This window comes from Cibotium barometz, chromosome 32 (assembly GCF_041138505.1).
Source record: "Cibotium barometz isolate CiBa-2024 chromosome 32, ASM4113850v1, whole genome shotgun sequence".
Classification (NCBI taxonomy): domain Eukaryota; kingdom Viridiplantae; phylum Streptophyta; class Polypodiopsida; order Cyatheales; family Cibotiaceae; genus Cibotium; species Cibotium barometz.
In genome coordinates this window covers 25,431,427-25,443,996 of record NC_141077.1, presented here as the reverse complement: position 1 = coordinate 25,443,996, position 12,570 = coordinate 25,431,427, and the positions used below count along the sequence as shown (strand labels likewise).

The 12,570-nt window shown below is 44.4% G+C and overlaps 1 protein-coding gene and 1 pseudogene across 3 annotated transcripts in view; both read left to right on the top strand.

Annotated features, from left to right (window-relative positions):
- LOC147620013 (uncharacterized) overlaps positions 1 to 8,843 on the top strand; it is a 32,038-nt gene extending 23,195 nt beyond the window's left edge. For both annotated transcript variants that reach the window (XM_086772143.1, XM_086772142.1), the window contains exon 3: positions 8,105 to 8,843. In XM_086772143.1, the coding sequence (XP_086628269.1) occupies positions 8,105 to 8,343 (239 nt within the window). In that variant the 3' untranslated portion in view covers positions 8,344 to 8,843. The remainder of the gene's footprint in view (positions 1 to 8,104) is intronic.
- LOC147620014 (uncharacterized) lies at positions 582 to 3,443 on the top strand (annotated as a pseudogene). The gene is made up of 4 exons (XR_015261737.1): positions 582 to 2,089; positions 2,201 to 2,546; positions 2,652 to 2,813; positions 2,919 to 3,443. The product of XR_015261737.1 is annotated as an uncharacterized LOC147620014 (transcript).
- Positions 8,844 to 12,570: the final 3,727 nt, after the last annotated feature.

Sequence of the window (12,570 nt, the reverse complement as noted above, 5' to 3'; positions counted from 1 at the left end):
AAAGAAAGTTTGATGGTACTATTGACAGGTACAAAGCAAGACTTGTGGCTAAAGGCTACTCCCAGAAAAAGGGAATAGATTATGAAGAGACTTTTGCTCCTACTTCGAGAATGACCACAATAAGATCAGTGATTGCATTGGCTGCACATAAAGGATGGAAAGTGCATCAATTGGACATCAAAACTGCATTCTTAAATGGGGATTTACAGGAGGAAGTATATGTAAATCAGTCCATTGGTTTTGTAGTTCCTGGTGAGGAACATAAAGTATGCAGGTTACACAACGCATTGTATGGGTTAAAGCAAGCTCCAAGGTTGATGCCGTACGTACGTACGGATCCGTACAGTACGGTACAGTCGTACGGTACGGTACGGTACCGTACCGTACGGATCCGTACGGAAACATTTAAAAAATTAATAATAAATGGTGTGGCGTGGCGAAACGCGTGTGGCGACCATGCGCTTGTGGATAAGCGACCAAATTTTGGGCATTTGTGAATACTTGCACAATCGTGTGTACCTGCAAAACTCTGCAGAGCAAACTTCTTCGCTCTTCTTCGCTCTCTCTCACGCCCAGGCTTCATCATGCCGCGCAAGACTAACCCGAACTGGGCAATCCACACCAATGTCTTGAGGGTTGTTAACACCCCTTCTCAGCAAGGGTCAGGTACTCCGCTATGGGCATGCAAGTATTGCGGGGAGCAGTACACTAGCACCATAACTCGCGTCATCAAGCACATGACTGGTATCGGGTGCACCAATCAATGTGGTCCATGTGATAAAATACCACAAGCTGTGAGGGACCAATTGATTGCGGAGAATTGTCCTGCAATGGGTGGTGCAAGCAGTGTTAGAGGTGGTGAAAGTACGCAAGATGCTCTCCATGATGCTTTTATTGGAGATGTTACAGGTTCAGGTACAGTAGATGAGGGTGAAAGTCTTTCGGCTTCAGCCCAATCCACCACAGGCAGGAAGAGGGCACGTATTGCTGATAATGATGATGAGGACCTCCTGCCACAAGATGCGAGAGGTACAGGGGAGGCATCAAAGCAATCCACTCTGCGTTCTTGTATCTCATCACAAGCTTGGGTAAAGGAGTGGCAAAGGGTGGCAGAAATGGAGATTTGTCGTACTCTTATTGAGTGTAATATATCCTTCAATGTGTTAAGGACAGACCAATGGAAAAGAATGGTGAAAGCAATTGCGCAGGTAGGGCCTACTGAGACATGGACAGGTCTTGAGTATACGAAGATGCGTACATCCATGTTGGATGAGCAGAAGGCCTTGATAGACAAGGCGCTCACTCCTGTGAAAGCAGGTTGGTAGGAGTTTGGATGCACTATTATTTCAGATGGGTGGGCAGACATTCGCAAGAGGCACATAATCAATATCCTTGTGTCATCTTGCTTGGGCACCTATTTCTTGCGTGCCGTGGATGCAGGGAGAGCAGGCGACAGGATCACAGGGGAGTTCATTTATGGCCACATTCGACAGGCTATCCTTGAGGTTGGGGAGGACAATGTTGTGCAGGTGGTGACCGACAATGCCTCTAACTGCAAGGCAATGGGTCAAATGGTCGAGGCAGAGTTTCCACATATAGTGTGGACTCCATGTGCTGCCCATTGTCTTGATTTACTTATGGAAGACATTGGGAAGCTTGTTTGGGTGCAGCCCATTGTTGCAGATGCTGTAAAGATCACCACCTTCTTCCGCAAGAAGCATCAGGCTCTTGCCATCTTTCGGAGCCATAGCCCTTTGGATATGGTGAGACCCTCCAAGACCAGGTTTGCCTACATATTCTTGGTCTTGGATAGGCTCTACAAGATAAGAGATTCACTATCATCAACAGTTGTGGATCCAAGGTGGCGACAGATGCATCATTCAGAGGATGAGCGTACAAAATACTTGCAGAGGCGGATCTTGGATGATGATTTTTGGCAGCAAGTTCATAGCCTTTCAGTTGCACTTAAGCCCGTGTATGTCCTTCTCCGACTTACAGACATGGAGGGCTCAACTTTGGGGCTGGTCTTTCATTTGTTTATGCAAATGAAAGACCATGTTGCTCAGTGCTCCATGATGACTGCTCAACGGTAAGCAATAGTTCTAATTTCTTCCTCTTTCTTTGATTTTTATGACTTCTCGATTCTCGATTCTCTTAGCACTATAACCTAAGACATGTATGTTCAATCTGTCATTTTCAGCCGAGGTGAGATCTTGGACATTGTAGACAAACGGTGGACATTCATGAGCCGTCCCATCCATGCGATGGCTGCCATGCTCCATCCTCTCTACAGGTCGCCAGAGCTATGGAATAATACTGCTTTGAGCATGAAGCAGTCAGAGTATGTGGGAAGGATGTTCTCAGAGGAGAAGCAACTTCAGATTGATAGAGAGTTCACCACTCACATGAGTGGTATTGGTGCTTCATTTGCGAGACCTGTGTCATTGAGGAAGGAAGCCATGAAATTCCCTTTGACATGGTGGCACTCTTATGGAAGGGTTGGTCTTCCAAACCTTTCACGAGTTGCTCTTCGTGTTCTATCTCAGGTAACTTGTAATTAATCTCTAAAGTATACTCTTCGGAAATGAAGATTGATGTTTTAGCATTAAAAGATTTACAAATTTGCTCGCATTGCACTCATTTTTGCACAGGATTGCTCAGCTGGAGCATGTGAGCGGAACTGGAGCTCATACTCTCTTATACACACTAAGATTCGGAATCGCCTTAGTACTTCTCAATTAGAGAAGTTGGTGTATTGCAGAGCTAACATGAGGCTCGTGCGAAGCTACCATGCTTTGGGGTCACCGAAGCAGGTATAAATTGAAATTTGGACTCAAGAAGAACTTAGAAGTAGAAATTTTTTTCTAGTTCAATGAATATCCATTGTCCAATATGCAATTTGTGGCATGTTTAAACAGGTTGATCCAACACTACTCAAAATGGTAGATGAACCTAGCCCGGAGCTTGTGGATCGGCAGATTAGAGATGAGCAAGAGGAGATTTTGAGAGCTTTACATAGAGAGCTTGAGAGCGTGGATCATTGTGTGACCCGCTCACGTGCACGATCTCTCAGCATTCCTCTACGCCCGACAGCTCCAGATCTAGGCTCTGCGAGACGAGAGAGCATTCGCAGGGGAAAGCTTCCAGTTCGTCGCACCCAGCAGAGGCGTGCAAATGAGGCTGTCGAACTCATTCACACTCAGATTCCCGAGGCACATGACGAGGATGCACTGGAGCTTGTTGCTGCCGAGCCAGAGTTCGATGAAGAGGGCAATGGTATCAATGATGGAGGCATGCTCTCTTCAGAAGACTCATCATCTTCATCTGATGATGAGATTTGAGACTCTTGCGTCTAGACTCTAGAGTCTAGACAACTGTAGTGTTTCATTGTTTTGCTTTTTGCACTTGTGGACCAGGACATGTGCTGGCAGCTGTAGACATGATATTTGTACTCTGAGCTCTCTTTTATCATCTATGACTTTCATGGTTCTTGCTTATATCACTATGACTGTTAACATGAGGTATTGTGTAATGGGCTTGGTAACTGATAATTGATTTAAACTTTAAGTAATGAGGTTCAGTCTTTATTTTAAGTATTTTGGTTGCTATGTCTACAAAATATTCAGGTTTCTAGGACTATTTACAAATGGTACGTACTGTTTACGTACCTTAAAATTTGTTCCGTACAGAAGTACGTTCCGTACGTACTGATAGCGTGCCGTACACTACGTACCTTACTACCTTGGCAAGCTCCAAGAGCTTGGTATGATAAGATACATGCTCATCTAACCAGCCAAGGTTATGAGAATAGTCCAGTTGAAAGCACATTGTATGTGAAGAAAACCGATGCCGATATTCTCATAGTCATCTTGTATGTAGATGACATGCTCATTACAGGTACTAGCAAAGCAGAAATTTCAGATTTGAAAGCTGAATTTGATATGTCAGATTTGGGGCCTTTACACTACTATCTCGGCATACAGTTTATGCATACAGATGATGGCATTGTTATGCAGCAAACTAAGTACATAAAAAGTTTGCTAAAAAGGTTTCATATGGATGAATGCAAGCCCATTTCTACTCCGGTAGAACCAGGTGTACGGCTTACTATGCATGATATTGGAGAGCCTTTTGAGGCCGGCATTTACAGCCAGGCAGTGGGATGCCTCATTTACTTGTGTAACACGAGGCCAGACATATCTTTTGGGGTGTCTTTGTTGAGCAAATTCATGCACAGCCGAGGCACAAAGCATTGGCAAGTAGTCAAACGCATTTTTCGTTATCTTAAGGGTACCCTGGATCTTGGTTTGTTCTATCCCGGGGGGGCAGCTTGCAGCTTTATGCATACAGTGATTCAGATTGGGCTGGTGATTATGATACCAGGCAATCTACTAGTGGGAATGGTTTTTTTCTTGGCAGTTCATGCATATCTTGGTTGAGTAAAAAGCAACCCACTGTTGCTACATCTACTTGTGAGGCTGAGTACAGGGCAGTCTTCACAGCTACAGTAGATTGTGTATGGTTGAGGAGACTATTGGCTGATCTTCGTGAGTGTCAACAGACACCCACCACCATTCTCACTGATAGCCAGAGTGCTATGGCCGTGGCACGAAATCCAGTATTTCATGCACGTACTAAGCACATTGAGATTCATTATCACTATGTCAGAGAGAGGCTACATGCAGGGGAGATCAGTTTATCTTACTGCCCTACACAGGATAATGTTGCAGATCTATTCACAAAGGCTTTACCTCAAGAAAAGTTTGAAGCTTTCCGCAAAGCTTTGGGCTTACTCTCCTACAGAGAGTGATCTGCTACCTTGTACAGGTTCACACTTCCACTACAGGGGGGATTTGTAGGCATATGCTCACTTATGGTAGTGCTATGTGTGAACAGGGCTTAACCAAGGGCACTTTTTCCCATGTGGTTTTTCCCTTTGGACATCAAGTGTGAAAGGACACTCTAACATATAATATTTTGTACTTCTATATTATATGGATGTGGCACACATGCAAGGGTTGACTTGCATTTTGTGGATACCACACTTTTGGCTCTCTCTCTCTCTCTCATTTCTGTGTGTGAGCTTCTCTACCCTGCACCTAACCCTAATGTGCAGGTTTGTGTGTGTGAGTGTGTGAGTCCAACACCCAACAATCATGTTGTACACACAAGTCCTATAATGTGTCAAGATGCCTCTGGAGAGAGAGAGAGAGAGAGAGAGAGAGAGAGAGAGAAAGCTGTATTAACGTCTACTAGAGGCCAAACTCGACCTATGAGACAAATCAATGTACAACTGTCAATGTCTTCTGGATGTCCATAAAAAAAGGACAAAATGAACATGAAATAAACTATGAAAGTACTGAGCTAGTGGGGGAGTGTGATGGATGGAGCACTACTGCTAGAGGCTCAGTATGCAACCTATATGCGCAGGGTATACAAGAATGCAATGCAGATCTGTCTAGCTCCAACCAATACCATAATGGGGGTGTAATATGTGATACATAGGCGATGGCGAGGGAAAAATACCTTAGAGCATGATCTCCGGGTGTGAGTGTAAGTGAGCTAGCCGCTCCTGGATATGGTGTTGATGTCGAGCCCATATCTCTGTGATCTCCCTCTGATGTAGTCTGAGAGTCCGGTAGCCTGGTGCTCTCGGTCTCCGTCTAGCTCGGAGGTCCGCAGCGCGCTGCGCGCTGAAGTGTAACCCCCTCCTGTGTCAGGGTAGGCACTGGGATAGATCTCTGGAAGAAATCAGTGAGCTGGAGCTGTCGCCCACCTCTCCTTGTGGTATGAGTCTGTAGTAGTGTCTCTCTAGAAAGAACTGGCCAAATCTGCGCTGGTCTGCGGACTCCATGATCTAGCGGAGTGAGGGATGTCCACTGAAGATGGTGGTGTATCTCTCTCTAATGACACTAGATGCTCTGCATCTGCATACATAACGTTCCTCACTCTCAACCTCCTCCTGGCATAGTCTGCATGTCCTCTTTGCTATGGGGATCCGTGTTGCCCTACCTGCCTCAATCTCAAGCTGGTGATGACACTCCGAGCTGGCCAGTCACCACTCGGGCACTGTGAGGCATGTACACATCCATGTATCCAGGTCTCTGTATGAATCCATCCGTTGAGATACACACTATATAGAGCCATATAGTTTGGCCAAGTAATGACCAATCATGATCGTCCTGTACTTGCCTGGTACCATGGGGTCCCTACTCACGAAGCTCCTCCCTGAAAAGTATTGCCACTCCTCTAGATCCTCTAGTACCTCCCACTGTGCGTGGCTGAGGGCGGAAAACTGATTCCCATCTATAACCCCGCACATCAGGAAGCCTCTTGTTTGTGCACTAATGGGTCTCCGTATACATAGCAATATCACTGTGTTTGAAAGTATCCTCAAAGTATCTTGCATCTGTTCTAAGGGCTCTGTTGCAATTCCACACCGTGAATCCCAAGGTCTCATAGGCCGTGCACCGTCAAGCAGACCTCTCCGTAATGATGACTCGGCCATCTCTGTATATCGCCCATTTTCCCTCTTTCCTTGCCTCAAGCACACGCGGCATGTGTTCCTTCCGGTGTGCTATCTGTGCCGGTGTAAGGTCCTCATCCAAATAAATCTTTTCCCCCTTAAGGGCCATCCTTTTGGAGAGGAAGGCCTTCTTCTTCTCCAAGTCACCAAACCTGATGATCAATATCTTCGCCCTGATTTCATCTCTGCCTACTCGCCATGCTCTGGTAATGGGTACATCAGTGGCTCCAATTTTTGTTGCAAGAGCTTTTGCATCCTCTTGGGGATTTCCCTTATCTTCCCACCCAACTATGCGTACATGTAAGGCACATGCCCGTCTCTTGGCTTCCTCTTCCAATGGAGCATTCATCACCTCTACTTTATTTACTTTATTGACTGGTGTATCCTTCTCCTTTTTTACTACTTCAATCCATGGGTTGACTTCCTCAATTTGTTTCTTTGTGGCACTGGCAATTTCAGCCCATGAATGCATTTCCTTCTCACCTGCAGCCACTTTTGCCTTACATGATTCCAAAGTGTTTTGCATTTCTGTGATGTCTTTTTCGCGGTTAGCCATACATGTCTTCAAAGTGCCTTTGTACGATGCAACTATTGTGCCAATCTCCCGGAGCATGTGATCCTTCCATTTTTGCATCTCTTTTCTCATTTCCGTGTGCATCAAGGCTTGGGCTAATTCCATCTCAACCCGTACTTGGGCTTGCATTTCTTCCTTCAATTGGACATATATCTCTTCCTTCAGCGTTTCGTATATCACTTTCCTTTGGGCATGCATCTGCTCGGTCCATTCCTTTTCAAGCTCCTGTCGCATGGTGTTCATCTCTGTCCTTATGTGAAGCTGTATCTCCTCATAAAGGGCCTCATCTCGTCGGGCCATCTTCGCAAGCCTTCGTGAGCCAGGGGACATGATCCCTTCCCTCAGTCTTCTGCGGTAGGCATTTGGTGCCTTCGTGGGGGTGTGAAAGGTTGTCTCACCATCCTGCTCTCCCAAGAGTAGGAGAAGACACTCCATCGTGTTTATGATGATTAAGGCGTGCATTTAAACTTAGTGAAGAGAGGAGAGTAGGAGACGACACTCCATAGGGTGTACTTACCCTCTGTAAGCACATGTAAGACCCATTCTTTAATGCACAGTTTGAACCACAAGGTTAGTTGCATGCCCACACACATCCCGAAACTTGTGGTCACAGCTGGTGACACATTTGGACCCATTTGGGTGTTTCAACAGACCTCATCCAGACCGTTGGAGGTTGTTGGAAGGGACTTCAGGGCAGCTTCAGAGCTATGCAGGCATGGTGAGCATCTCTGTGGTGATTGGGCTAGAGATGAGATGAGATTAATTGATTGTATTACTATCCCCAAAGTCCTATTGATAGGATACGTTTTATGCATAGTTTCTGGTGGTGCACCTGGGTTTGTTCTCAATGAGGCACTGCTGCTTCTTTTTCCAGATGTTTGTCTCGCTATGTTTGGTCTACAAACTGTTAAAAGGTGGTCGCCTGCTAGCCATAATTTGATGCATGTCTGTTGTACCTTGTCTCTGAGGAATTCTGACCTAGCTGCTTGTGTCGTGCTTTCCAGCTATGCTGAATTGGGGTCTTGCTCTAAGAGACAGATCCAGACTCCGCCCAATGGGTAGCCGGGACAGAATAGATTTACTTCAACAAGCTAAACAGCTCTTTCAGGATGCATTAAGATTGCAGCCTGATGATGCCCAAATTTGTGGAGCCTTTGCTACATGCAGTGTTGAGCTCAAGGAATTACAAGAAAGGAAAGAATTGCAATCTAAAAGAAGTCCAAGGTCCATATTTGGAAACTGATGACATACTGTATGGATTGTGATATTGGACAAGCACACACATCATTGGCAAGTGCCTCAGGACACGGAGACACCCAACCAAAGACCACGAGGGCAGGTCAAGAGCTGTAGACAGTATTGCAATATCAAGCGTTATTGTATGTAAGGCAAAGTTTGGATAAAAAAGCAGTGCAAGGTGATCCATCTCCTTGCAAGATCATCAAGCTACCCGCTGGTGGTGTTTTTAAACAAACAGGCTGACTCGGAACTACATACTTCTCATGGCAGCCTGCAGGAGTACTGCTGGTTACCTTTGTTGGTTTGTGTATATATATGTGAACTTCTCCCACTTTGTTCATATTTGTGAAGTTTACACGCCTGACATGCTAGCCCCTCTCTTTTATCTTTTATGATTGCTCTCTGATGCTAGTATCTTTAAGCCATGCTTCTTTTTTGGCAAGATTGTTGATCCAGTTGCCACAAAAATAGGTCAATGGCGAAGCTTAGTCTGTTCTTTCTCTAAATTAGCTAACTCTGTGCTATCAAACTTGCTTTAAGCATGTGTTATTACAAGCAAGAGGGTCTTGTTTCACAAAGCAGAACAAGGTTTGTATGCTCTCTATTCAAGATCCATCTAGGAAGAAAATTCTTAGCTGCACTCAAATTTTCCCAAATTTATTTATGAACCTTCAGATGATCTCCTCACTTGTGTAGTTTTAGTATTTATATTTTGTTGCCTTGCTTATGTGCATGTTCTTCCTTGTAAAAGTTACCTGATGCAACCATCATATTTAAGATGATAGTGAGCCATAACATAGTTTTGTTATCATTACCTGCATGTACACTTTCAGTGAGTTTTGATGTTGCAGCCACAAGGCATATCCCAAATGCATATGCTTAATAGCTGCATCAAGGGTTGAGCAGGGTGATAGGACTAAATATTATTCCATGTATAGTAAAACAAAGAGGGAAACAAAGCCATGAATGCATGCTCTCAAGGTAGGGAGGATAAATGGACACCCTTTAAAGGTTGATTTGGTAAGATTCAGGATCGTCAATTTGCTTTTTGTAGTGGGCCCACTAAGCATCTCCATGAGCACGTCTTGAGAAGTATTTGTCCCATTCATGTCATGAGGGGTGTAACGTGGGAAAAGAAATTGTTAGTATGGTTAGTAATGCTCTCCTTACTTTCTCACAGTGAAAATAGCGTGAGATGTTAAACCGTTTCATGTCAAGATATTCTAAGATGAACCTAGAGACACGTAGCTTGGTGGTGGGGGTGTCAGCTTTCAAAACAGGTACCCAGGTTCAATGACCCCCAATTTACATTCAAACATGTATGTAGTATACATGTGTAAACATGCCCCCACACACACTGACAAAGATTGTAGTGTACTTTTTCGTATAACCTTTCCAAGGTATGTGGGTGCTATGGTGTATGGAAGGGACTCAAGGTAAAATACATGTTTTGACAGTTTGTTGGAGGACAAGGATGATTGTAAGCTAAATGATGATCCAGACAATGAAGGGGACCAAGAGGATGTAGAAGATGATTTAGAGGATAATGAAGTTATGGCGCATTTGAAAGAAGTTCCGAAGATTGCATAGCAGATACAACTTAGGATTTGAATGTTGTGTGCCTAATAAGGATGTGTGTTATGAAGAGTAACTCCTTGAGAGCAATCTATGCAAGACATGAAAGCATAGCAATTAATGAGGTTGGCAAACTTTACTAAAAAAGGAATCACTAGCCTAGGTGAAAGAACAAATGGATGACTACATTGGTGCTACCAAAGAAGCTCTTTGGAATGTATGATGCCAGGAGCCAACATCAAAAGCTTGAGGACAAGCCTGAGAATAGTTGCTAGGTGTTGTTTTGCCCGGCCTTACAAATAATGTGTGTGATGGAAGGTTTGGCCAAGCAATGGTGGTGTTTGCACTTCAAAGTGCAAAATGTTGTGCTTAATTTTTTTGGGAAGAGCTACTTGCAAGCCTTGATGCATTGCAAGATGGTTCCATGGGTTGTTATTCATGTGGGAAGGAGGTCACACGTACCTTGTAAAGAAAGATGAAGGTGGTCACTTGGCTAGGGATATAAAGGCCTAGAAGTTGTGTAGTCCATGGCACAAGTGTAGGTGGAGTCTATACCTTAAAGGAAGAGAGTCATCCCAAGATCACCAACACACTCTACTACATAGCTCTTTAAGGTGAGAATGATCCTATGCAACTTACCCAATCTGTCTACTGCATAACTGCAATGCTTGTGAGCTGCTCTATGCAGCTGCAATAATGACTGGGTTCTGCTACGCAGAGGAGAACGTCGTCTCCAGGAGCTAAAACCTGAGGTTTTGCTGCTGCTGCTGATGATGGCTCTCGATCGGGTGTTGCCTCGATCCTGCTGCTGCTAATTCAAGGGTGCCGATGACTGCCGTGCCGTGCGGGTATGCCTGCCGGCGTTGATCTTGTTTAGGGACAAGCTTTAATAGGCTCTAGGGTGGCTCTGGTGCCAGATAGAATTTCTCGCGGCTCAAACTCACACACACATTTGTATGTTGCCATATAGAATTTCTCATGGCCTAGGGAGGATCACTTACCCTCAAACTGTTCAAACTCACAAACACATTTGCACACACACCGCCTCTCGGAGCTTTATTTTTCAAATATGCATCCCCAATGTTTTTTTTTTGGATTTGCATTAATTAATATTGAAGGTTCACTTTATCTGAAGTTGACAACGTCTTCATAAGCAGAAAGTCTCAATATGTGTAATCGTCGACACGTGGATGTAGTTGCGATGCATGGTGTAGGTTTGGTGCTTCGTTGCCGGTGGTGGTGATGGTTGTTGATGCCCTCATTTTTGGTGGTGTTGCGGCTTGTTCGGTGTCCTCTCAAAGCGTGATTCTATTTCACACCTTCCTGCGATTTCACGTGTCCAATTTGCATGCTCATGGTTTGGTGTTTGGTTTTCCATGGTCAGATAAGATGTGATTTGCATCGTCCGAAAGGTGCATCCTCATGCGTGTTCTTCTCCAGGTCGTGTATTCACGTTGTTTCTTTCTTCTTTGGGAATTGGCCATGGATAAGATGTGCTTTGGCTCATCTGCAGTGTACCTTGATTTGCGTCGTCTGGAAGATGCATGGTCATGCGTGTTCTTCTCCAGGTGTTGTATTCTGGTTGTTTCTTTCTTGTTTTGGAATTTCATGGCGAAAATCTACATGCATACTGTTTCACGTGTTTTTTTTGGATATTGCAGCTTGTGCATGTCTCTGCATGTCGCTCCCTCATTGGTTTTTCTGTGTGCTTATGAGATTATCATGCTTCTGGACTTGTCTTCATGTGACCTTGTTCTGGATGTTTCGTGCTTCTGGAGCATTTCTATCCTATATGGATCCTTCTGCATGTCTGTTTATTATTGGTTTGTGTTCACGTTTGCCATAACTATCTTATTATGTACTCTCTATCGCTTATTTATTGAGAGCTGGCAATGTTTTGGTTATGTCATGTCTATTATTATTGGTTTGTGTCCACGTTTGCCATAACTATCTTATTATGTACTCTCTGTTGCTTATTTAATGAGAGTTGGCACTGTTTTGGTTATGTCATGCCTATTACTGTTGCATGTTATGGCTCCTAGGAGAAAACCACTTGATTATATTAGCAATCTATGAAAATTGATCGACGTCCTTCGTCCTTGCTTTGCCATGAACTCGATTGTGCCAAGACTACAACTTCAACGACAGGACCCATCGACCTCAACTGTGCCTAGGGCGAAAGTTGATCAAGTCTGCTACCACGTTCTCACTCCTCCTCCCAAAGGCCCTTCTACGGTGCGCAACCTACATGCAGTAAGGCAAAAAGCCTGGTCTTTTGGTTTATATATGCTGAAACTTAGTCCTTTCATGGACGTGATGAAATTTGTCGTGCATGGTTTGATATGGTGTGATGACTCGTTTTTTGCTATGTCGGATCCTCGTAGCATGATAGGAAAGGTAAACAACCTGTGGACAAATGAGAAAAATGCCGACCCAGAGCCCTCTGTGCACAAGATATCTCACGTTCTTCCAGAGAAGAAGACGAAGCTATTTGAAATGTCGATAGCAGTAGCCATCGGAAATACAGACATTAATCTCTCATGATGGGAACCACTAGAAGAGTTTGTAAGAATGGAGTGCTTGAAGGGCTTGTTTGCACTAGAGAAAGGAGGCACTTTGAACCATTTACACTTTCAGATGGTGGTGATTCTTATGG